Source organism: Salmo salar, chromosome ssa01 (assembly GCF_905237065.1).
Source record: "Salmo salar chromosome ssa01, Ssal_v3.1, whole genome shotgun sequence".
Classification (NCBI taxonomy): domain Eukaryota; kingdom Metazoa; phylum Chordata; class Actinopteri; order Salmoniformes; family Salmonidae; genus Salmo; species Salmo salar.
In genome coordinates, this window is record NC_059442.1 from 59,661,243 (window position 1) to 59,688,095 (window position 26,853).

General features: G+C 40.3%; 2 protein-coding genes across 2 annotated transcripts in view; both read left to right on the forward strand.

Annotated features, from left to right (window-relative positions):
• Window positions 1-7,602: 7,602 nt before the first annotated feature.
• LOC106606648 (protein YIPF4) lies at window positions 7,603-10,440 on the forward strand. The gene is made up of 6 exons (XM_014202992.2): window positions 7,603-7,900; window positions 8,507-8,660; window positions 8,807-8,978; window positions 9,109-9,186; window positions 9,358-9,471; window positions 9,680-10,440. The coding sequence occupies exons 1-6, from the start codon at window positions 7,816-7,818 to the stop codon at window positions 9,815-9,817; spliced, it is 741 nt and encodes a 246-aa protein (XP_014058467.1). The 5' UTR covers window positions 7,603-7,815; the 3' UTR covers window positions 9,818-10,440.
• Window positions 10,441-11,498: 1,058 nt separating this feature from the next.
• Window positions 11,499-26,853, forward strand: part of LOC106606575 (baculoviral IAP repeat-containing protein 6) — a 151,214-nt gene continuing 135,859 nt past the window's right edge. The window contains 2 exon segments of the mRNA XM_014202984.2: window positions 11,499-11,943; window positions 15,336-15,517. Coding sequence (XP_014058459.2) covers window positions 11,733-11,943; window positions 15,336-15,517 — 393 coding nt within the window. The 5' untranslated portion in view covers window positions 11,499-11,732.

Below are 26,853 nucleotides of genomic sequence, written 5' to 3' on the forward strand. Positions count from 1 at the left end.
TCATGGTTGACCACCCCCCTCCTTCACGGCACTCATCCTTGTGGCGTTTCTTCAGTTTCTTCTTCAGATAGCTTTACAGTTCGTCCTCCCAATGGCACATGTTCAAAGTGGATGGCCCTTAAAAATGTCCCGATTTCTCTCACCTGAGCCACCACTGTCCTTTATGGTCCATTATGTATTGTTCATTTTCCTACCTGTACACCAGCAGCATGAGAGAAGTTTGGACGGGATCTCTCTCCATGCTCACTCCACGTGGACTCATGTTGCACTCCTGAGAGAAAAGGCAGTTGATAGCTTCGACTGGATGCTGTGTACAAGTTGCTGGCTCGGACTCAGGTCTCACGTGAAGGGCCATAGTGAATGCCATTGTCGCCATTACTTCAGCCAGTTAGAGGGGGTGAGGTTCACACTTCTCGGTCAAATTATCCTTTCCATGTATCTAGATACCATCTGTAGTCACCTTCGCCAGAACCTGAGAGAGGACAGACCAGAACAACAGTTTAGTTCAGGCCATTTCTGATCCAGGAAATCCAAACAAATTATTCACTGTATGCCAAATTATTACTACTACCAATATTCTTAATACAGATTTCTAAAACAAATGTGAAAAAGAACAACACACAGTTGAAACCATTTTTTTCTCCAATTGGTTTATACTCTATCATCTTGGTGATCTCACCGCAGAGTTACATGGTTAGGGAGTTAGTGGGCTAATCCTTAGGGAGAAATCCTGACCATCCAGCAAACCCAATCTGGGGAGATTTGTTATTGAAGCACAACAAAAGCAAAGAAAACAAAACAACAGCAATACACATTTTTTTATAGGCAGGCATGTGAACAAAACAATATGCATATTTACCAAAGGGCCACAGGGGATTGGTAATTCCCCCTTTGGACACATGACTCACATTGTGATTCATGCGTCTAAAAAAAACAACACTGCCTGTTAAGTAAAAAATAAACAAATTATAATAACAAATCAAATTAGAATTACAACTCTTGATAACGCCATAAGGAAATAATTGTATCCCATAAGGTTAATGGTAAAATAGACTAGAAACTGATGTCCCTCATTTAGGGGCAGCGCTCTCTCTCTGTCCTTCTCGTGGTCCGAATCACACATAGGACTAATGCTAAATTGTAAACTTGTTCCTAATTATTAGTGTTTCCATATTACATTTAAATGTCACCCAATATTCTTAGCCTTTCTAGTAAGGGTGATCAGGCCTCACCAGAGAGTCAGAACAGAGGTCAGTCAACCCTATTAAGTGAGTGTTTCTTTCCTTGTACCTCAGACATTATTTAAAGATATTTCAAACATTACAAACATGTTGAGTATCAGGTTTACATTGGATTTTTCAGTAAAATTCTTATCAATAGAATTTAAATGTGTGCAACCAAAACTCTGACATTAGAAACTTCTGAAAATGTAATTTGTGTACCCTTTAAGGTGCATCCTCTCTAACCCGTTAAACCCCATTAAAACCAAAGTAAAAAGACCCCACACAATAAATCAAACACAGTATTAACATCACTAACAAATATTCATCACAGGTAAAAACAAACAAAATGGCCAGGCATTACTTAATTTGAGAGCTCCCTGTAACAACCGGATCCGGATACCTTTATACTGTATCTCAATGACTGCTCTCCTAAGGCACCTGCCTCAGGAAGCCTTTCAAAAGGAGAGATACAGCATCATTGGTAAACATGTCAAAACAAAGTTGGTAGCGGACATAACATCAGTCATGGAGAAAAGAAAATAACATGTACTTAGTTTGCACATCTTAATCAGTCCTAAAAAATACTACAACTTAATTGAGTTTACTAAATCTTGGGCAGGAAGAGTTGATAAAACCTTGTGTATACGGAATTATATTTCAGACACATAATGGAAACAGATTATTGTTTAAGATGACATTACCTTCTTACTTAAATCACTGGTGCAACCCAAACTATAGAATTGAGTAATAATAATTGGAAATAGTCAAAAATGTATCTTATTCAATTATTCATACCTCTGTCCCAAATTTCCCCACTGTGTCCCTTACAGCCTGTTTGAGTTCAGTGAGTACTAGCGGCTATCTATTGTTCCACAGGAAATGTATCTCTAACCCAAACACCAGATCGCGGCCTCTAATTTAATATCAGTCCCAATGCTCAATCCCTCTGTTCATCATGTGACCTTGTATTGAAACATTTACTCTTCAAATTACTAAGATATTGCATTATTAGAGTTCTATCTGAAAGCCATTAGGACCCTTCTCCCCAGTAGCAAGACCTTCTAAATCTCTACTGCTAATACACTCGGATCACTCTCAAACAATGTTCTGCTTTTACCCCTATTGCAAGGTTTAAAAACAAAACAAACATGATAACTTACTCCGTATTGGAAGGCATTGTTATAATTTTAGTCTACCTTAACACTGTTACCTATTAATATTTATTACCAATTTATGTTGGATATTGACTTTCTGCTTCCCACTTATTAAATGTATATTATTTTAAGATTGACATGTAATGCGCTGAATTTATAAAATACATCTGCCAATTCAGAAGGGAAGAGATAAAGTTTGGAGGGAGCATCCTTTTTAAGGTAGCTCTTGAGACTAGACTCTCTTTCTGGGATCAACTTTCACAATAACTGGGCTGGCACTGTTTATCAGTACCCTATAGATGGCATGCTCTGTCCATAATAAGTCTCTACCTAGCAAGTTAAGCTCTAGTAACCCATTATACATAGATACATTGTTACTTTATAAAATGTAGAAACCCATTATATTATTAATTTCTCCTAATACCTTTAACACCACTTGTGTGGGTGTGCAAGTTGAAAATTATTATTATTTATATTGTTACTTCATCAAATCTCTAGTAACCCATTATACATTCATACAGCATATTCGGTAATAGTACTTTCTCCTTTCATATCTTCACACACACAATTCCCCATAACGTTATATCAACTTAGGTATTCACATCCACACCACCCCATGTGCATCTTCAACGATTCCTAAATGCCTACAATAACACCTCATCAGTGGTTCTCAGACAACATAGACTTTTCTATCATTACATCCTATGCACAGTTCTCTTGCCCCTACATCCTTTACATATATAATAACACCTCGTGCTAGTAATCCCAGACTACGATGGGCGGTGGTGGACGGAACCCCTTGATAACGTTATAGACCGAAAAACTCAGCTCACAGAACTGGTTGGGGAATTCATTCAGGCACACACCTCTTTCACACTCACACAACTCTCACATTCACATTCACTTAGTATTCCCAAACACACTCTGTAATCTCCCTTATTACCCCATGTGCATCTTCAACGATTCTCCTGTTTTTACTTCTTATGCACCATATGTATCTTTCTATGCATATAGAATAGCACCTTGTGCTGTTACCACGTAGACACGTCTCTTATAAATGCCTACAGACAGCTGTCAGCGGGGCTTTCCATGGTACCGTTACTTGCACTAACTCTAGTCTTCTCTATAAGACTAGCTCTAGCCTTCTTTTGTCATATGTATCACTGCCACGGTTCCCCTATAGTCTCTACAGTGGCCATAGTCTCTACAGTATCTATACTCTCTATAATATCTGTAGTCTTGCAGATCTATAGTCTCTCAGTGTCTATAGTCTCAGTAGTTTATGTAGTCATAAACTACATAAACTACTGATTGTACAGTCTTGCTGCATACATATAGAATAACACACACACTTTCACACACTCACTCAGTACTTAATAGTAATTACATCTCTTATTATCTAAATTTCAAACCTCTTATTATCCAAATTGAAATCAGCTTATTGTCCAAATTTCAATCACTTAACTAATATTTCTTAATTTACACATTTCAATATCTTATTATCCAAATTTCAATCAGCTTAAAAGCCAACCGTCAATCTGTTATTATCGCAATTTCAATCAGTTTAATACTTTCCACACTCACACAAATCTCACATCCACATTCACTACACTCACACAACTCCCCATCCACATTCACTTCGTGCTATTATTTGACTCAAGACTAGTGGTACCCTCCTCCATTTTATGTTTAGTTTTATTGGTTTTGTTATTTTTTTTCTATTTTTATTCAAATTAATTTACATTTTCTTACTGAAATTCAATCGCCGTGTCCTTCAATTGATCGCAGATGATGTGTCTCCTCTGCAGCTTACAGTAAGGGTCTGGGTGGGTCCTCGTCCTCTTTTGGTCAGACACTTCTTAAAATGCGCCACCGGTTTTCCTCGCAGACCCCCACTGGAAAGCTCCGCAGGCAGAATCAATCATCCTGTTCGTTGATGCCAAATTGTTGTGGAAATTCTACCCACTGGGACGCTCAAAGTCAATCTTAAATGAATCATTGTTTATTAACAACATGCTGGAGAGGTCACAGTCAAAATTAGATGCATAAAGTACCGGTCTGAAGTGAGCTCTCCCGGGGAAGTCCCATTAGTTCTCTTATATACTGCAGACAAGTTACACTTGCATGATTAGCTTATTCATTTTTCATAATGAATTATCATTAACGTTTGCTTCATTCATGTGACCGACCAATACTGGTTCATGCATGTGACAGACCAATCCATCATGAGGCTTCTTCTCCCTAAGCTGAGACCTTGAAACTGAGATATCTTTCGTTCTCAAAACAAGGGTCTGTGCGTACTGCCAAATTGCAGATACTGATAGTGAGGATTCATTCAATCAGTCACTTAAATGAACACAGAAATTGGTTATTAGAAAAGCACAAACATAGAACACAGAAATTGGTAATTAGAAATGCACAAAAATAAAATGTTCCATCACACTACTTTGAAGCAAGGTAAGTTATGCCTCATAATATAAAATAAAACATTCATGTTTCAAACAATTAAGTATATTTTAAAAATGCATACTGCCTTCAGCTCACATTGTAAAGTGGTGGGTGATGCTCTGATAGCCTTGTTTTGGTTTATTTCATAACCATCTGTCACATCTACTCCTGCAACGCCCTCTACTGGTCATCCTGTGTCTCTTTGACCTGCCGCCTCCCCCAGTGCTCTTTCCCTCTCTCTCTCTCTGTGTGTGTGTGTGTGGGCGGAGACAGGTGTGCTGGAGTCTGAGCAGATCCCTATCAGCTGCAACTCATTCCATAATCAAGACCTCTACAAATACTCAGTCCTGCCACTTCCACACTGCCATATCGTAATCTCGGCTCAGTCAGTTACGCTTCTACTCCCTTGGATTCCTCCCCGGACCTGCTTACCCTATCTCAACCCCCCTCGCTCCAGCCTCAGCCTCCGCACCTGGTCTCCATCAACCCTCCCGAGCTTCCCCTGACCTGCACTCCATCTTCCCCGTGTTCCAATAAATACCTTGATTACTTCAACCCCGTCTCCTTGCCTGAGTCTGCTCTTGGGTTCAACCGCTCCGCCTAACACCATAATTTACGAGATTTGTCAATGTTTTCATTGTCTTTTGTTGGGAGTGTTCCCTTGTGTCTGGTTCTCTGTCCTGATAATGTTGAGGCTCTGTATGCTGTGTGTGTGTGTGATAGTTGTGTTGTATAAATAAGATATGATGACTATTGAATATACACACTGGTCAATTTAATTCCACTAAATTATGCAAAGTAACCTATAGACCGATAAGCATGACAGTCAACGTTTTTACGTTGACTGGTATTTCCATCAATGAATAAAAAGTATTGTATTGCCGGCTAATATAAACCCTGCCACTAACATTAGTTAGCTAGCTACCTAAAAAATATATACACTACCAGTCAGAAGTTTGGACACACCTACTCATTCCAGGGTTTTTCTTTATTTCTACTATTTTCTACAAGAGAAACGACAGTCCATCATTACTTTAAGACATGAAGGTCAGTCAATCCTGAAAATGTCAAGAACTTTGAATGTTTCTTCAAGTGCAGTCGCAAAAACCATCAAGCGCTATGATGAAACTGGCTCTCATGAGGACCGCCACAGGAAAGGAAGACCCAGAGTTACCTCTGTTGCAGAGAATAAGTTCATTAGTTACCTCAGAAATCGGCAATTAACTGCATCTCAGATTGCAGCCAAAAAAAATTATTCACGGAGTTCAAGTAACAGACACAACTCAACATCACCTGTTCAGAGGAGACTGTGTGAATCAGGCCTTCATGGTCAAATTGCTGCAAAGAAACCACTACTAAAGGACACCAATAATAATAAGAGATTTGCTTGGACCAAGAAACACGAGCAATGGACATTAGACTGATGAGTCCAAATTTGAGATTTTTAGTTACAACCGCCGTGTCTTTGTGAGACGTAGAGTAGGTGTAGGATGATCTCTGCATGTGCGGTTCCCACCGTGAATCATGGAGGAGGTGTGATAGTGTGGGGGTGCTTTGCTGGTGACACTGTCAGTGATTTATTTAGAATTCAAGGCACACTTAACCAGCATGGCTACCACAGCATTCTGCAGTGATACGCCATCCCATCTGGTTTGCGCTTAGTGGGACTATCATTTGTTTTTCAACAGGACAATGACCCAAAACACACCTCCAGGCTGTGTTAGGGCTATTTGACCAAGGAGAGTGATGGAGTGCTACATCAGATGATGCATCAGATGATGCAGCACTCCAATCACCCGACCTCAACCCAATTGAGATGGTTTGGGATGAGTTGAGGAAAAGCAGCCAACAAGTGCTCAGCATATGTGGGAACTCCTTCAAAACTGTTGGAAAAACATTCCAGGTGACTACCTCATAAAGCTGGTTGAGAGAGTGACCTTTTACTATATATATATATATATATACATATATTGTTTTATCCAGACGGATAAACACTCCAAACAGCCTACCCGACCACTCACAGACATCCTCATGGTCCTGAAGCACACCGTTGACTCGCTTTGTATCACATTCCAACGATAACACTGGGGGGGGGGCAAAAATGTAATTTCAGAATGTGAGAGGGACATGTAACCCCAGTGAAAGTTGCGCCCCTGCATGCAAGTATTTTTACCCCCACCCTGTCTGCAAAAAAAATCGCAGCTATTGCCTAGGGCATAGCTAAATTAGTTGTAAACCCATTTTAATGTTATTTTGAAATAAGAACATGCTTCTATGAATATAAAATACCATTAGTCATTTCCCGAGATACTTACCCACGAATTGAATGGGCTAACATCGATAAGAAATACTGAGCAAGCAACGAGCTGATACTATTGGTCTGTCTATTCTGATCAGCCAACCATATATGGGGGAGTGTTTTGAACGACAAAGGAGGGAATTGAATTGAATTGGAAGGAGGGGTTATCATTTTTTTAAGTGTCATGTTGCGTATTGATGGTGGGAGTCCAACTATCACTAGATGGCGAGTTTTTCTGCTGCCGTGTTGGGATTTGATGTGTCGTCTTTACCAGCCTCACACTTCCTTCTTTCTGTAATATCGCTGGTCGTCACTAGTTGCCACAGCCAAAAAGTTATAAACACCGACTATTTCTACCATTTATTTTCTGAAAATCTGATTTTAAACCTAACTCTAACTACACGGCTAATATTGTGCCTAACCTTAACGTTAAATGAAGACTAAAAAGCAAATGTTTGTTTTCATCAGTTATTACGATATAGCCAATTTTGATTTAGTGGCTGTGGTAACCAGTGGAAACCAATATCGCTGGATGTGTGTGTTGTCGGACCTCAGTGGGTGGGACCAAACGATACCTCAACAACAAGATGGAATAATCGTGACAAATTCGGGAAACCCGTCATTTACAACGTTATATTTACTTGTGGCAGGTTATTCATTGAAACACTTTTTAAATGTCAGTTCTTAGGACATGAAGGTTGTTGGCACAACATCAACAATGCAGCTGTCTCCCACCAACGGAGATTTTACCTTCGTCTCGTCAACTGAAGCCGAGGGTAATGTTAGCAGGCCGTGAATACTGTCATATGTGTTTTATATTCATTTTAGTTAGCTTGCTAGCTAGCTACCGTATTTGTCAACACGACATTCTGCTAGCTTGACATTTAATTAAAGTATTTAACTAACCTTGAGTCATAGTGTTGTCGATTTTGTCAAGTTACGTAGTGGTTCAGAGAGATTTGACAGCTTTCTGCAGCTTTTACGGCTAGGCTAACGTTAGCAATCCAACTAGCTAACGTTAGCTATACCACTGAAGTAAATCCAACTGCCTAACTATATATTCTACTGAAGATAAGCGTAATACTTAACTCGACAGTCTATTTTCACTGGTTGCATGTAATTGCTGATTGAGTAAATAAAGTTGAATGTCATTTAAACAGTAGGACAAACAGGGGGACAATTATTTTCGGCATTCTACGTCCGTTTTTGCTTAACTGAGGTGATAGTTGGTTTAGTGTAAATGATCTATCGAGGAAAATGTTTTATCTTTAATTGTGATACGGTTTTGGAAACCTTGAACATATACTGTACAGTTCAACAAGACAGAAATTCAACGCATGTTACATGTGAACCAATACTCGTTTACATTAAATTCCCTACAGATCTAAGTGGTACTATCGATGCCCCAGATGTTAAATTGAACATGGGCAGCGACGATGCAAAAGACCCATATGCAACCACGTTCCTGAGGAAACGAGGCTATGGCTGGCTACTGGAAGTAGACGAGGATGACCCAGAAGACAACAAACCTCTTCTGTAAGTGCCTTCTTCAAGAAACCCATTCTTTGTCCATGCACATTGATATTAAAATGACACTGACATCCAATTTGGCCATCACTGCTAACGAAATGTGCTGTTATCTCATGATGCTCCTGTTCTCTCTCATATGCATGTATGATTAGGGAGGAGCTGGACATCGACCTGAAAGACATCTACTACAAGATCCGCTGTGTGCTGATGCCAATGCCCTCCTTGGGCTTCAATCGGCAGGTTGTGAGGGACAACCCTGACTTCTGGGGTCCTCTGGCTGTAGTGCTCCTGTTTTCCATGATCTCCATCTACGGACAGTTCAGGGTGAGGCGGCAGGACAACCTGTGCATTTTTTTCTCAGATCACACCAAAACAATGTGTCCTTTGGTACCATGTCACAATTTTCAGCTTGAAAGTTGTTTTAATTATTTGTTGCATTATTTTATTTCCTAAGGTTGTGTCTTGGATAATTACCATTTGGATATTCGGATCTTTAACAATCTTTCTGCTGGCTCGTGTTCTCGGTGGTGAGGTAAGATCAACCTTTTTAAGCTAAAATAATTCATATTCCTAGTCTTGATGAGTAGTACATTTCTCTTACTTGATACTGTACATGCCTCTGGATGTGAATTTGCTTTCTATTACAACATGAATGATGTGGCATGCTGTGAAACACTGACTTGCATTGTTTTATATCGGATAGGTGTCTTATGGACAAGTCCTTGGAGTGATTGGATACTCTCTACTCCCACTCATCGTTATAGCTCCATTGCTTTTGGTCATTGGGGGTTTTGATGTTGTTTCTACACTAATAAAGGTGAGCACATCAGCAAAGATAATCAACATTTATTCTCTCACATTTTCCACAAGAATTAATATCTAATTCAGCACTGCACATTTGATTTAACATACACTAACATATTCAGAGCTTTTGTACATCTTTAGATTTTTTTGTAGATAATACAAATGTACTCTTAAATCAGATATGAGTGTTTATTAGTTGTCAACTGTCTTTCATTTTCCAGCTTTTTGGAGTATTCTGGGCTGCTTACAGTGCTGCTTCTCTACTTGTTGGGAATGAATTCAAAACCAAGAAGCCTCTTCTCATATACCCTATTTTCCTTTTGTACATCTACTTCCTGTCACTATATACTGGGGTCTGATTGGACAAATGGCTACTGTGGGCACTTTGGTTGGAGACTGACACAAAGCACTGTGAAAAGACACACAAGGATTCATTCCACAATGAAAATAAGGAACATGGATTTTTTAAAAGGTTATTTTCTCCCTCTTTTATCTCTGTTTACAATCCTAGACTGTGGGGATAAGGGTATATGTTACGTCAGTGTATTTAAATGTGCCCCTTACCGCTTTGCTCAATAAAAAGCAGTAGCGTATAGTGTAAGGCTGCATTCAGATTTAATTGTAATTAGAACCCTGGTTTGCATTCGCATCATAATTATTTAATCAAGGTGTGAAATCTGGTTTTGGTAATCATGTTGGGGTCACATAGATTTTTGTTAATGCTTTTATTCCATAGAGGAAGGTGGTGCCAAATACAGTGCACAAATGTTCAATTAGAACCAAGGGGTTAAGAAAGACGTCAACCCCTAACTGAGGTTCCACCATTATTTTGTAAGGTAGTGGGTTTAACATACTGTTATGCATTATTTAGTTGTCATTTTATGCACCTTTTACAAACCTTTATTTCTTAACTTTATGAATTTCAGCCTGGGTAGGCCAGTAGATGATGGGCAGTTTGAGTGAAATAAAACAGTCTACTAAAGTGTGGTGCCTTTCATTAGTTGTTTATTCTTTTATTGAACTGATGTATATTTTCAGACAACTTCCTTGTATCGATTGTACGTATACCTACTGTATATAGCTTAATGTGTTGTAGAGGTGTACATGTAACATTTTTAGACCTGGAACAATAGTGATATTTATAATGAATTCACAGTGGGGGGGTTAAATGATATCAACATAATTGTCCATATAACTGTTGTACTGTACTAGATATTTTAAAATACATTCCCTCTCATATGTAAAATGTTATCATTAATCTGCATGCCTGTTAACAAAAACTCACACCCAAGCTTTTATGTAGGATTTACCATAATAAGTAAAGACTATTGGCGGGGTTAAAATTAGTTGTGGTATTTACAGTAATTAGAATATGAATTATTAGCTGTAAACATTAACAGTTTTTAATATTGTTAGTGTGTTGTGCTGACACATTGTATATAAGCTTTTAGAACAAAGACTGTTCATTTGTTGTTGAATGTGCCATTTTGATCTTAATCTTTATCACAGAGTACATCTGAAATTGGATATAAGATAAACGCAAATTAAAGTATGCTTATGGTTTCTAGTGGTAAAGGACGAACGGAAATGTGCATTGGTTTTACAGTAATGCGGTCCAAGGCAATTTCTGTTATTTGGTGTCCGTCTTCAAGGGCTTTACAAATGATAGGTCTTGGTGGGCTGCTAAAACTCAACAGACCTATTGTTGATCTGTACAGTAGGGGTTCGTTTTGCTTGCTTGCTTGCTGTTGCGCGGTATGTTATAGGGACCACTGGGCGATGGGTTTTAGGGTTTATTATTCGGGGTTCTTGGGTGGGGATCTGCTGTATATCCCAACATCAGGCAAGGGCTGGATCAAAAACAAAATAGTCATAATTACATAACTCACATAGCTAGTAATTTATATCTATGGGAGTCACAACAAACACCATTTACAGTGGGGAAATAACATTCACAGAACAGTAATCCAAAGAGGTTCTCTGTCTGGACTCCGGAGTCAACATCGCAGTGCCCTCTCTGGTGTCGCGTGATAGCCAAGCACTACGCTAGTTCCGTTTACCTGACGTTCATCTGAGTGCAACGCTCGTAGCTTTCTCAGTACTGATGGTGAATAGCTACTGCTGCGGTAACCGGTGGAGGAACAGAAGCCGCAGAAGGAGAGTCAGCAGTAGTAGAGGAGCGGTAGTTTGGGATTAAGTGTTTACAATTATTAATCTTACTCGTATAAACGGGAGCTTCCTAAAAACAGAAGGGAACGGGGAAAATAAATAAAGATGGCGGCCGCGGCCTCGCCGGGCTCCTGCTCGTCCACCTCCTCAGACTGGATTGTACTGAGAGACGGTTGCCTTCGTTGCGACGAGGAGGGCCTGCGGAGCCTTTCCTACCACCCGGCCCTTAACGCTATCCTGGCTGTTACTAGCCGGGGCAGTATAAAAGTAATCGACGGCACTTCAGGGGCCATTCTCCAGGCCTCGGCCTTGCATGGTAAGTCAGGGCCAAGGAACTAGCTAACTGGTTTAGTTAGTTAGTTAGCTAGGTAGCTAGCAATCAGGTGATTGTCATAACTATCAGATGAAACGACACTGGTCAACAATGTAACGTTACATTGGGCCTGCTGTGGTGGTTGATTTAGGCTAAGTTAGGTAGCAAATAAAAATAAACGTTAATTTGTCGTGAATTCTGACATTTAGCTACTGATTAACTTGCTAAACAAATTGATTTTGTTATCCGATTCCTATAAAAAAACACTTGAATACATAATTAGCTAAATGTCTTGAGAATCGTCTTGCTGTCAAGACGTTTTGCTAACAAGCTAGCTAACGTCAACGTTAGCTAACTAGCGATTTGTTATGAAAACAGTTCTCGGATCATGAACTGGCCGCAAAGCTAGCGAACCCGCTAACAGTGTATAACGTTTTGTCAACATTCAATCAATCGTTAAGTGTCATAATAGCTAAGTAGTTAGGCACATTATCTTGCTTAAATAGGTAGCCTCTATGAATAGGGTAAGTAACATGTAGATAGTTGACGTTAATGTTAGTTACTTAGTTAGATTGTAGTCGGTGGTAGTTACCTAGTTAATTGTGATGACACTAACATTACCAGTGAGCTAACTCGTTTCGTTGGCTGTGTTGGGCCAAGGAAGCAAAAGGTGCATTGTGAGATTGCTGGCTAACTAAGTTAGATAGCTATCTGCAAAGAAAGTGTTACTTACAACATTACTTACAATGTGAAGTCACATTCGCTAGTTGGCTACATAGCTAATACCGTTAGCTAGCTAAGATGTAAATTAATCGATGATCACCAGCACCGCGCATACATGTGTCGCAGTAAATGTTAGCAAGCTTGCTAGGTAACGTTAGTTTGTTGTAGAATATTTATCTAGTTAGGTAACGTTAGTTGGCTAGAAAGGTTATGACGTGTTGCTATTCCTACTACGCAGAACAATAAAGTAAGAAATGCCTGTCGGCAATCTAACGTTAGCTAATAACGTTTAGTTAGTATTGTAGCTGTAACATTTTGGGTGGGAAATGGTTGACGAAAGTGAACAGGCTTGACTTTCGTTTTTGTGACAATTTATATTTGACGATGCCAAACAATAGAAAACATTGGTGTTTGTTCTTCAACGTGACCCCCATCTGTAGGTACATTGAATGCAGACTTGGCTGGTGGGAGGGACTATGGGATGACGGTTTTTGCCCTAGCACTACACATCTGATCCAAGTAATGAAAGCTTGATTATTTGAATCAGCTGTGTAGTGTAAGGGCAAAAACCAAAACGTGCATCCCTTGGGGTCCCGAGGACTGAGTTTGGTTAACACTGCGTTGTATGCACACAATAATGCAATTATTAGAGACTAAGGTTACATGCACACAACAGTGTGATTGTGTATCGTCAGATTAATATAATAGTTTAATTAAAACTTTGACACACTTTGTAAGACATTTCTGTAATAAGCTTGTTTGCATGGACACTAAAATCAGGCACTCTGATAAATGCAGAAAATAGGCACTCAAAATAAACGTGCTATCACAACATGTTATTTTTGGGAAGCATATTTGATTCTGAGTTTGGACTTATAAACTTTGTACAGTGCATTCGGAAAGTATTCTGACCCCTTGCTTTTTCCACATTTTGTTACATTCAGTCTTAATCTAAGATGTATTAAATAAAAACAAATCCTCATCAACCTACAAACAATACCCCATAATGACAAAGCGAAAGTAGGTGTTACATTTTTTGGGCAAATGTATAAAAAATAAAAACAGATCTATTCAGACCCTTTGCTATGAGAGCAAAAACCAAGCCATGAGGTAGAAGGAATTGCCTATAGAGCTCTGACACAGGATTGTGTTGAGGCACAGATCTGGGGAAGGGTACAAAAACATTTCTGCAGCATTTAAGGTCCTCAAAGAACACAGTGGCCTACATCATTCTTAAATGGAAGTAGTTTGGAACCACCAAGACTCTTCCTAGAGCTGGCTGCTCGGCTAACTGAGAAATTGGGGGAGAAGGTCCTAAATCAGAGAGGTGACAAAGAACCCGACGTTTACTCTGACAGAGCTCCAGAGTTCCTCTGGAGATGGGAGAACCTTCCAGAAGGACAACCATCTCTGCAGCACTCCACCAATCAGGCCTTTATGGTAGAGTGGCCAGATGGAAGCCACACCTCAGTAAATGGCACATGACAGCCCGCCTGAATGCAAAGCGTCACTTCTGGAGGAAACCTGGCACCATCCCTACAGGGAAGCATGGTGGTGGCAGCGTCATGTTTTTCAGCAGCAAGGACTGGGAGACTAGTCAGGGTTGAGGGAAAGATGAACGGTGCAAAGTACAGAGATCCTTAGTGAAAACCTGCTCCAGAGCGATCAGGACCTCAGACTGGGGAGAAGGTTCACCTTCCAACAGGACAACGACCCTAAGCACACAGCCAAGACAACTCAGAAGTGGCTTCGGGACAAGTCTCAATGTCCTTGAGCGGCCCAACCAGAGGCCAGACTTGAACCTGATCGAACATCTCTTGAGATACGTGAAAATAGCTGTGTGGTGACGCTCCCCATCCATCCTGACAGAAGTTGAGAGGCTCTGCAGAGAAGAATGGGAGAAACTCCCAAAATACAGGTGTGCCAAGCTTGCAGCGTCGTAACCTAGAAGACTCGAGGCTGTAATCGCTGCCAAAGGTGCTTCAACAAAGTACTGAGTAAAGGGTCTGAATCCTTTTGTAAATGTGCTATTTCTGTTTTATATACATTTGTTTAAAAAAAATCTGCCCCTGTATTTTCTTTGTCATTATAGGGTGTGTAAATTTAGAAATGTTTTCAAAATACATTTTTAGAATAAGGCTGTAAAGTAACAAAATGTGGAGAAAGTCAAGGGATCTGAATACTTTCCGAATGCACTGTATGTAGCCAATTGTTCATCCTTGTTTCCCAGAATAATGGGAATGGTGATTAACTTGAACCAGGTGGAATTAGCATTACCCTAGCATTTTACATTACAGCACATAATGAAATGGTAATAACGTAGTAGATGCTACAGAAGTCTTAAGGGTTTGGGAAATTGTTTTCATTGTGAGTAAGTAACATTACAGTAATAATAATAAGCCTACCCAATAGGGCAATAAATACATTCTTTTTGAGGAGATGGTGTAATTGAAACAAAACAAGTTTTGTGAAATATTAATAGGCTTTCCATATTTCTGTGCAAATATTATGACCGTAACATGCAACTTGCAGTTTAGTTCATCAATATTTCAGACTAACTTAAAAGTCTATTTTAGTATCTGATTAACATGATGGAGTTATGATCTGACAAAAGTCCAGCCAATGCTAGGTCTTAGTAGCTACTCTAATACCCTGATGTTTGTGTTTCCTAGCTAAACCTGGAGGCCGTGTTAGGTGTCAGTACTTCCCTGCGGTAGACAAGGTCCTCTTCGTGGACGACTACGCAGTGGGCTGCAGAAAGGACTTGAACGGTATCCTTCTGCTGGACACAGCGCTGCAGGCCCCCGTGGCCAAAGCAGAGGACATGGTCCAGCTAGAGCTGCCTGTTACAGAGGTAAGAGAGCCAGCTACTGACGCATGACACAAAATGCACTCATACACAGCACTTGGAAAAGTTGTCAAACTCACATTTGTTATTTGACGAAGACCGTTTTTTTTAAAAACCCATCGACATAATAAGAAGGTTAGTGATTCTATCTTTAACAATTGTCTTCTAGTACCACACACAATGAACAACAATGCTCAAAAACAGTTAACGTGCTACTTTGGCTGATTTGTCATCTTACAACAAAAAATGTCTTTCTTAATACATTTTTAAGAGGGTCGTGACGATGCTTGTGTCACAATACTCATAAGTATCTTGGCAGGACAAATCTGCTTTGTGTGTTAACTTCTTAAGAAAAACAGCTCTACAGCATTATGTTAAGATTAAGATCACTTTATTGTTATCCAGAGTCAAATGTATTTATCTTCCAAGCTATAGCACACTGTTGTACATACAGCAAGTTAAGAGTTAGGTCTGCTTTGTTTCCATTTTTACCCTGGAAAAAATATTGCGATACTGGTTTTGTGACAGCCCAAATTTTTACTGTTGTGATTGCAAATTACGATACAGATATTGATAATTATATGATGTTCCCACTACTGCAAGCATTGTCTACATAGCTTCAAGATCACACAATCCCTTTGAAAGGCCTGCTTAGAAATGTAGAAAGACTGGTCCACCGTGAGCGAACACGCATGCTAACTGGAGAATCCACCACTCCCATGCATTTATGTCTGATTAAGAATGACAATGCTTGGCCTGTGCAAGTGCCACAGACTTGTGTAAAAAAGTGCTACGTGTGCAACTGTAAAGATAGGAATCAATCCATTACGCCCCTGAAATAGTTAATGATGGCACTCATCCTTGTATCATGTCCTTTATCTCTTACCTATGGTATTTGTAGCACCTGGTTACACTAACTTTCTAAATTGAACTATTTGAACACGGCATTTCCCCCTGTAATTAGTCAATATAGCCTACAGAAAATTGCAGTTGACCCCATTGTGGTATTCCAACCTTTTCCTGAAAAGGATGCACAGACAGAAGGGAAAATTTCAGAGTACAGTTCAGCAATATTACAATAGCATCGTTTATCCACGATGATTGACCACCGTCGTCGATGGTGACGACATTGTGATGTGACAGACAATGGTTTAGCCTATTTGAACTTGACTGGCGCCACACAGTAAAAAGCTGAGTCTGAGCGCACAGCAGGGCAGCACACAAGTGACATTCTGGATAAGTTGCCTATTTCAATAAATGTTATATGACCCACAGAACGCGGGAGAGGAATGTAGGCTAGACGGAGCAGAAAATTACACCAAATCACCGCCAAATGGCCAGTTAGAAAATATTGTTTCTCTCTGGGTATTAGGCTATAGCCTAAATGTTTTTTTTAAATGTATTTTTAATGAAGGACACTCCTTAACTATGTTGTCTGTTTTAAAAATCGTATGTTATTCACTTCTCTCTCCATTCGATAGGTTATGAATATGACTGAAGGCTATGCTTCATCGCTTTATGCATAGCTTTCTCCCGATAAACAATGAATGTAACAGAGTTCCATCTCGGTTATTTAAATAGTCTAAAAAAGTAAGGTAGCCAGAGGATTAATAATGAGGGAACATTCAATAGCCTATTGAGAAATCCAATGACAATTTTAATCAATTTGAGGCTTACTATGAAAAAAATAGTCCATGCCGGCCGGGAAATCCCTCCGTGAAGTTGAAAACCAAAAGGTCAATAACCTATTCTCCTCCGCCTAGCCCTATCATCAAACAGTAGCTTATTTCCCAAATATTCTAGCCTACAAAGGCGTTGTCCTAAAGCTGTTGTGGCTTTAAAAAATAACCAAAATGAAAGTCTATAGCATAGGCTATTCTCAATCACACCTTTTTATTTGAATTCTAAAATAATAAAGGAATTATTATCCAGTTCTGAAGATGGTAGACTGCTTATGTCCAGCCCTTGATGTAGGCCTATAACCTAGCTCACTATGGTAGACAGCCCGTTCCTCATCAGTTATTGCTCCATGTGCGTGCTGCAGACACACCTGTTCTGCTCCACCAGAAAGGAATAGAAAATATTTGCCATTGCCTGCAATTGGCCTCTGGCCAGGTTTTCAACAACATTACCTTTGGTAATGATTCGTCCAGCTGCTTTCGATTTTGCTCTATAGCCAACTGTTTTTGCAGTTATTTTTGTATTTTTATTAAAAGGAAAAGTCTGAGTGTGAGCAATAGCAACGTATATCACAATGTTTTATGGGTACATAATCACGATAGGGTTGGGTGAGGTCAACCGTTGTCCTATTTCCCCAACAGGCGGCTAGCGTGTAGTTTTTATTTGCCTCCCAAGTTTTCTGAGCAAAAAATGTGTTTATTCTTTGTTGGACATAATACTGTAAAAACACAAGGAAATCAGTTCCAAGTGACAGTGTCTAGGGTTTACCGAGCATGAACGTACCACCATCCAATCTGCAGCAACTGCGTGATGCCATCGTGTCAGAATGGACCAACATTCCTGTGGAACATGCCCCAAAGAATTCAGGCTGTTCTGGAGACAAAGTGGGGTCCGACCCAATACTAGATGGATTGTTGTAACCCTTGACTGTTGCAATCTCATTGGTTTCAAAGCCAGGCTTACCTTGCTTTATGACCTTTGGCTGTTTATGTGCCGCATGTCTCACTTTTTTGCTGTAAATCATTACGGGCTATCTAGTGCGGTTTGCTCACAGACAGTAGGCAGTCCTATGTATTCAGAGACATTTGTCCCTCATTGCTCAAAGAGACTGATGATGTTTTAATCATCACCACAGGCGGTTAATAGATCTGAGCACAAACAGCCTATATTCCAGGATTAGTTGTACCTCACAGCCAAGACCGTTTGTAGCTCAGTTTGTAGGTGGTCCTTTGTAGCTCAATTGATAGAGCATTATGCTTGTAACACCAGGGTAGTGACTAGGGCTGTAATGGTACACGTATTCATACCAAACTGTAAAGTATGAGGACTTCGGTTTGGTCCGCACTGTGAACCTGAATGAGTACATAAATAAAACACAAGGCCTTTAGGCTATGCCTACACTGCGATGTATGCCATTGCCTCGTCAGTAAATCTGAGTTTTTATTTTTGGGGGGCTATTCCTTTAAATCAACTGCAGCCTATGCACACGTAATCAAAAGGTATGTGTGTGTGTAGCTTGTTGTCTGCTACAAAGCGCCATTACAGTCGTAGAGCCAAGTTAGGAGATGATCTAATCAATGCAAGATGGAATTAAAAGTTAAATGAGAAGTATATGCCACAACGAACAAGAGCCAGGTAGATGCTATTTAATAATCTGAATGGAGGTGGTGTTTGTAACTAGGACGGTAAGAAACGTATGCAAACTCGATTAGTCTAGATAGCTGGCTAACTTAGCTAGCTATTTTAGCCAGCTAGCTTCTCTTGGTTTGATGCAGTTAAGACAAGTACTTTGTGATATTGGATGACTTATAACCTAGCTATGACAAGCTAGAAGTTGTCGACTAGCACAAGTCGATTTGGTTGGTTGCTGCCTCTCCCTTGCTCCTGTTTCACTCGCTCACAGTACACTGCAAGGCCCCTCCTCCGCCTGTTCTCGCTCGCGCTGTATCAGCACTGATTTTAATGAAATGGCTTATATGGAATTTTCTGCTGCTTCCCTCACTCGGATCCGACCACGTCTATATGGAACTGGTCGTCCGTTCGGAGAGGGTCTCGATATTGAACAATTTATTTATTCATATTTGTCCGGGTGGGAAAGCCCCAGGTCCATTTCGGAACGAGTACCACTTCCAACAGTTAGTTTTTTTTTCAAATAAACAAAAGCTAAATTTAAAAGCACCCTACTTGAGGCCCAACATGACAATCCCCGTCAAAACAAACAATGCCAGAAACATTGAATTATTTTACAGAAACTGGGCCACAAAAATGAACTACATAACTGTTGGAATTTCATTTTCTGCTGAACCGTGAACCCAAAACCGCAGTACATACTGAACCATGGGTTTGCTGAAACATAGTATGTGTGCTCGCAGGACTGTAAGTTGCTTTGGATAAAAAGTCTGCTAAATGACATTTTATTATGCTTTATTATATAATATAAGAACATGTTTTCTTTATTTATATGCTTTGAAGTTGTCCCATTATTGATATTGGCTGCATGCCAGTGCCCCTAAGTTTTACTGGAGAGTGATAAGGGGCAAGAGTTTCCTTCTCTTATCCAGTAAGAATAATATTTAGTAAAATCGTTTTATTCTAAGATGCCCCTTTCCCGCTCGGTTTTCACAGCATTTCTTTCTTCCTGTTGGCCCACCTGCAGAGTGAAGATGTTTTTTTTTTCAATTCTTGGATCCATTGCTCAGTCTGACTTTGACAGTGGTTACATGGCAGGGTCAGACTGGTTGAAATGACAGATTGTGCCTTTAATAACCCCTGTGGGTGGCTTCCTGGTGTGGGTGTGGCTGTGTATACTTTGTGCTGCAAGTATTATTGATCTGCACAGGCTGTTCCTCTCCTCTTCTGCAGCAGTCTATTATTGCCTACCTGCTTTGTCTCGTCTGATCTGCCCCATCACTCCAAGGCGGCTCTCCCTAATGAGTAGGGACTGCCTCTCCATGCCAGCTATCAGTGGATAATTCTGTTACTAGATGATACTCAGGAAAGTCACTCATATTTCTAGTTTTACATTTTACAGGACACATTTTTTAAAGAACGTTTTTAATCTAACACATTTGTGAATGATTTATGCGATTTGCGGGAAGGAGCGATTTAGATCTGCATTTACAAAACACAGCGAGAGTCTTTCCCTTTCTGCTTGAAAAACGCAGAAACTCTTGCTGCATGTTGTAAACACAGATCTAAATGGCTTCTTATTGTAATTTCTGCTGTGCTTCTGTCAGGTTTCGCTCTAAATCATGAATGTAAAAGGAGTGATTTTGTGCTTCAGTTGCACTTCTCCACTCGGATGAAATATACAGTTGAAGTCGGAAGTTTACATACACCTTAGCCAAATACATTTAAACTCAGTTTTTCACAATTCCTAACATTTAATCCTAGTAAAAATTCCCTGTCTTAGGTCAGTTAGGATCACCACTTTATTTTAAGAATGTGAGATGTCAGAATAATAGTAGAAAGGATTTAAGCTTTTATTTCTTTCATCACATTCCCATTGGTCAGAAATGTACATACGCTCAATAAGTATTTGATAGCATTGCCTTTAAATTGTTTAACTTGGGTCAAATGTTTTGGGTAGCCTTCCACAACCTTCCTACAATACGTTGGGTGAATTTTGGCCCATTCCTCCTGACAGAGCTGGTGTAACTGAGTCAGGTTTGTAGGCCTCCTTGCTCGCACACGCTTTTTCAGTTCTGCCTACAAATTTTCTATGGGATTGAGGTCAGGGCTTTGTGATGGCCACTCCAATACCTTGACTTTGCCACAACTTTGGAAGTATGCTTGGTGTCATTGTCCATTTGGAAGACCCATTTGCGACCAAGATTCAACTTCCTGACTAATGTCTTGATGTTGCTTCAATATATCCACATAATTTTCCTTAACTTCTTGGGGCTATGTGGGATGCTAGCGTGCCACCCGTGGTGCACCCTATCAACAGCAGGTGCATTTCAAGAGCGGCAAATTTGAAACCAAATAAATGTCAAAATTCAAATTTTAAAAAGTTAGATTATGTTAGGAGAGTACATTGACAATAGCTGTGTGTAATGTTTTGTCAATTCAAAGACGGGCGTCACCAAACCATAAAACCAGCTAAAATGATGCACTAACCTTTTACAATCTCCATCAGATGACACTCCTAGGACATTATGTTAGACAATGCATGCATTTTTAGTTCTATCAAGTTCATATTTATATCCAAAAACAGCGTTTTACTATGGCATTGATGTTGAGGAAATCGTTTCCCTCCAATAACCGGCAGTCAAGTCAGCACCACAAATTAAATAATTAAAATTAGAAAACATTGGTAAAATATTATATTGTCATTTAAAGAATTATAGATTTACATCTCTTGAACGCAATCAACTTGCCAGATTTAAAAATAACCTTACTGGGAAATCACACTTTGCAATAATCTGAGCACTGCGCCCAGAAAAATATGCTTTGCTATACAGACAAACGGCCATGTTGGAGAGATCTAAAATCGAAAATACTATGCAAATAATCCATTACCTTTGATTCTCTTCATCAGATGTCACTTCCAGGAATCCCAGGTCCATAACCTGGACCTTGTTCAAAAAAGCTCATCATTTATATCCAAAAAGCTCCGTGTTGTTAGCACATGATCTAAGCCAGCCGGACTTCTCGTCATGAACGAGGGGAAAAAATATATTTACGTTTGTTCAAACATGTCAAACGTTGTATAGCATAAATCATTAGTGCCTTTTTTAACCAGAACATGAATAATATTCAAGGTGGACGAATGCATTCTCTTTTATAACGTATTGGAACGAGGGTACCCAACATGAACTCGCGCGCCAGAGTCTAATCGGCCATCACCGTTCCATGGCTCTTGTTCGGTCAGATCTCACAGTAAAAGACTCAAAACACTTTGTAAAGGCTGGTGACATCTAGTGGAAGCAATAGGAAGTGCCAAAACATTAATCAATCCCTGTGTGTTTCAATGGCATAGGCTTAAAGGTAATTCAACACATCAGGTATCCACTTCCTGTCAGAAAATGTCTCAGGGTTTTGCCTGCCAAATGAGTTCTGTTATACTCAGACACCATTCAAACAGTTTTAGAAACTTTAGGGTATTTTCTATCCATATATAATAAGTATATGCATATTCTAGTTACTGGGTAGGATTAGTAACCAGATTAAATCGGGTACGTTTTTTTATCCAGCCGTGAAAATACTGCCCCCTAGCCCCAACAGGTTAATCATGCCATCTATTTTGTGAAGTGCACCAGTCCCTCCTGCAGCAAAGCACCCCCACAACATGATGCTGCCACCCCGGTGTTTCACAGTTGATATGGTGTTCTTTGGCTTGCAAGCCTCCCCCTTTTTCCTCCAAACATAACGATGGTCATTATGGCCAAATAGTTATATTTTTGTTTCATCAGACCAGAGGACATTTCTCCAAAAAGCGATTTTGGAGCAGTGGCTTCTTCCTTGCTGAGCGGCCTTTCAGGTTATGTTGATATAGGACTTGTTTTACTGTGGATATAGATACTTTATTACCCGTTTCCTCCAGCATCAGAAGCTTCTAAAGCCATGACATCATTTTCTGGGATTTTCCAAGCTGTTTAAAGGCACAGTCAACTTAGTGTATGTAAACTTCTGACCCGCTGGAATTGTGATACAGTGAAATCTGTCTGTAAACAATTGTTGGAAAAATGACTTGTCATGCACAAAGTAGATGTCCTAACCGACTTGCCAAAACTATAGTTTGTTCACAAGACATTTGTGGAGTGGTTGACAAACGAGTTTTAATGACTCCAACCTAAGTGTATGTAAACTTCCGACTTCAACTGCATTTGTTCTCATTATTGGGACACTGTAAAGTTCATGGAGAATAAGCGCACCTCCTCCCAGCTGTCCACTGATAATCGGGAATTTCAATACGCATTTTTCTACTGCTGGCCATGCTTTCCACCTGGCTATCCCTACCCGGGTCAACAGCACTGCACCTCCCACTGCAACTTGCCCAAGCCTCCCCCATTTCTCCTTCTCCCAAATCCAGTCAGCTGATGTTCTGAAAGAGCTGCAAAATCTGGACCCTTACAAATCAGCCGGGCTAGACAATCTGGACCCTTTCTTTCTTAAATGATCTGCCGAAATTGTTGCAACCCCTATTACTAGCCTGTTCAACCTCTCTTTCGTGTCGTCTGAGATTCCCAAAGATTGGAAAGCAGCTGCGGTCATCCCCCTCTTCAAAGGGGGACACACTCTTGACTGACCCAAACTGCTACAGACCTATATCCATCCTACCCTGCCTTTCTAAAGTCTTCGAAAGCCAAGTCAACAAACAGATTACTGACCATTTCGAATCCCACCGCACCTTCTCCGCTTTGCAATCTGGTTTCAGAGCTGGTCAGAGGTGCACCTCAGCCACGCTCAAGGTCCTAAACGGTATCTTAACCGCCATCGATAAGAAACAATACTGTGCTGCCATATCCATTCACCTTGCCAAGGCTTTCGACTCTGTCAATCACCACATCCTCATCGGCAGACTCAATAGTCTTGGTTTCTGAAATGATTGCCTCGCCTGGTTCACCAACTACTTCTCTGATAGAGTTCAATATGTCAAATCGGAGGGCCTGTTGTCCGGGCCTCCGGCAGTCTCTATGGGGGTGCCACAGGGTTCAATTCTTGGGCCGACTCTTTTCTCTGTATACATCAATGATGTCGCTCTTGCTGCTGGTGAGTCTGATCTACTTCTACGCAGACGACACCATTCTGTATACTTCTGGCCCTTCTTTGGACACTGTGTTAACTACCCTCTAGACAAGCTTCAATGCCATACAACTCTCCTTCCATGGCCTCCAACTGCTCTTAAATACAAGTAAAACTAAATGCAGGCTCTTCAACCGATCGCTGCCCGCACCTGCCCGCCCGTCCAGCATCACTACTCTGGACGGTTCTTACTTAGAATATGTGGACAACTACAAATACCTAGGTGTCTGGTTAGACTGTAAACTCTCCTTCCAGACTCACATCAAACATCTCCAATCCAAAGTTAAATCTAGAATTGGCTTCCAATTTCGCAACAAAGCATCTTTCCCTCATGCTGCCAAACATACCCTCGTAAAACTGACCATCCTACCGATCCTCGACTTCGGCGATGTCATTTACAAAATAGCCTCCAATACCCTACTCAATAAACTGAATGCAGTCTATCACAGTGCCATCCGTTTTGTCACCAAAGCCCCATATACTACCCACTACTGCGACCTGTACGCTCTCGTTGGCTGGCCCTCGCTTCATACTCGTCGCCAAAGCCACTGTCTCCAGGTCATCTACAAGACCCTGCTAGGTAAAGTTCCCCCTTCTCTCAGCTCGCTGGTCACCATAGCAGCACCCACCTGTAGCACGCGCTCCAGCAGGTATCTCTTTGGTCACCCCCAAAGCCAATTCCTCCTTCGGCCGCCTCTCCTTCCAGTTCTCTGCTGCCAATGACTGGAACGAACTACAAATATCTCTGAAACTGGAAACACTTATCTCCCTCACTAGCTTTAAGCACCAGCTGTCAGAGCAGCTCACAGATTACTGCACCTGTACATAGCCCATCTATAATTTAGCCCAAACAACTACCTCTTCCCCTACTGTATTTATTTATTTATTTAGTTAGCTCCTTTGCACCCCATTTTTTTTCTATTTCTACTTTGTACTTTCTTCCACTACAAATCTACAATTCCAGTGTTTTACTTGCTATATTGTATTTACTTCACCACCATGGCCTTTTTTGCCTTTACCTCCCTTATCTCACCTCATTTGCTCACTTTGTATATAGACTTATTTTTCTACTATATTATTGACAGTATGTTTGTTTTATTCCATGTGTAACTCTGTGTTGTTGTATGTGTCAAACTGCTTTGCTTTCTTGGCCAGGTCGCAATTGTAAATGAGAACTTGTTCTCAACTTGCCTACCTGGTTAAATAAAGGTGAATAATAATTTTTTTAAATTAGGGGATGTAGTAGAGGGTAAACGCTGTTGACGCACCGTTTTATTTGTGAAATTGCATTAACTTGCCTCTTTAAATTGTTTACCCACTTATTGCATTCTCAGCGTTGAACAATGGTCTGAAGGCTTCTTGATCTGAGATCTAATAGCGCCTACCTCTGCGAACGAGTGGATTCATGTATGCTTGTTATGTTCGCCTGCTGTCCCGGATTTGCCTTGTTAGCAACGCATTCACACCACTCTGTCCAACGAGGAACTCCGCCCACAACAGACGGAGAGGTGAAATTAACTACCTCAGCCCAGACCTACAGAGGCAAGTGGCAGAGATGCCCCTGATGGTGGATTTTGAGTGTAGAACTTTTTTTTTAAATCGCTGATATTTCAGTCCGATGTCTAGGTAGCTCAAGGGCTCTGGCTGTTTGCAAAGTAGCTAGCTATAACTAGCTGGCTAGAAGGATGAAGTTAGACCTAATGTTGAACAGAGCCTGACCTCAGCAGGAGAAGTTGACTGACATTAAGCTAGCTATAATCAAGATGTTCTCATAACAGAATACATTTTCTCTACAGTGAGTAGTGAGACAGACAGTGGTGAGTCAGGCTGCAGTGGAGGCAAAGGTGATACAGAGAGGAAGCATTGAAGCAAGCAGGGAGAGAAGTTAGTTGTACAGTGGTTCCCAAACTTGGGGTCCGGGACCCATGTGGGGTTCCGTAAAATTTAAATGAGGTCCCCGGAGAGTCTTTAATCTTATTAAACACATAACTTGTTTCTTTTCAAATGGGTATAGAATACAACATTTGAGTCAACTAAGGGCCTTTTACGCTATCAGAATTAACTTTCATGTCATTGCGTGGGACCTAAAATTGTGAAATATGAAGACAGTACAACATATTATTATTGTCATGTACACTGAGCAAAAATATAAACGCAACATGCAAGAATTTAAAAGATTTTACTGAGTAACAGTTCATATAAGGATATCAGTCATCGGTACTGACTTACCACTCACGTATGTAGTGAAACGCGTATTATTGAGTAGAACTTTGGTAGTGATGAATAGTAAGTTGTTTTTTTGTGACAATATACTGCCATCTGCTTGCAACTAGAAACAATTGCATAATAGTAACTATTACAAATTGATGACCCTTGAAAATAAATATTAGTGCTTCAAGAAGTACTCAAATCCTTGAATTTCACTTGCCACGTGTTCCAGTTAGTGCCAATATCCAGCAACTATATATTGAATTTGAAGAGGAGTGGGACAACATTCCACAGGCCACAATCAACAGCCTGATCAACTCTATGCGAAGGAGATGTGTCGCACTGCATGAGGCAAATGGTGGTCACACCAGATACTGACTGGTTTTCTGATCCACGCACCTACATTATTTTAAGGTATCTGTGACCATCAGATCCATATCTGTATTGTCAGTCATGTGAAATCCATAGATTAGGGAGGGCCTAATGAATTTATTTAAACTGATTGATTTCCTTATATGAATTGTAGCTCAGTCAAGTCTTTGAAATTGTTGTGTTTTATTTTAGTTAAGTATAATTTACTTGTGTGGCTGATAGCCAAAAAGCGTTGCACTTCTCTGTCCCCTGATGACATTTTAAATTTTTTTGCTGACTGTTGCGCTAATGTATACAAAACATTAAGAACACCTGCTCTTTCCATGAGACTGACC

Excerpts from the sequence above, each read along its gene's own strand:
- LOC106606648 (XM_014202992.2), top strand. The coding sequence starts at position 7,816 with ATGAAGGTTGTTGGCACAACATCAACAATGCAGCTGTCTCCCACCAAC. Across the intron at positions 8,979-9,108 it reads CCATCTACGGACAGTTCAGG|GTTGTGTCTTGGATAATTAC; the intron begins GTGAGGCGGCAG and ends TTATTTCCTAAG. Across the intron at positions 9,472-9,679 it reads TTGTTTCTACACTAATAAAG|CTTTTTGGAGTATTCTGGGC; the intron begins GTGAGCACATCA and ends TTCATTTTCCAG.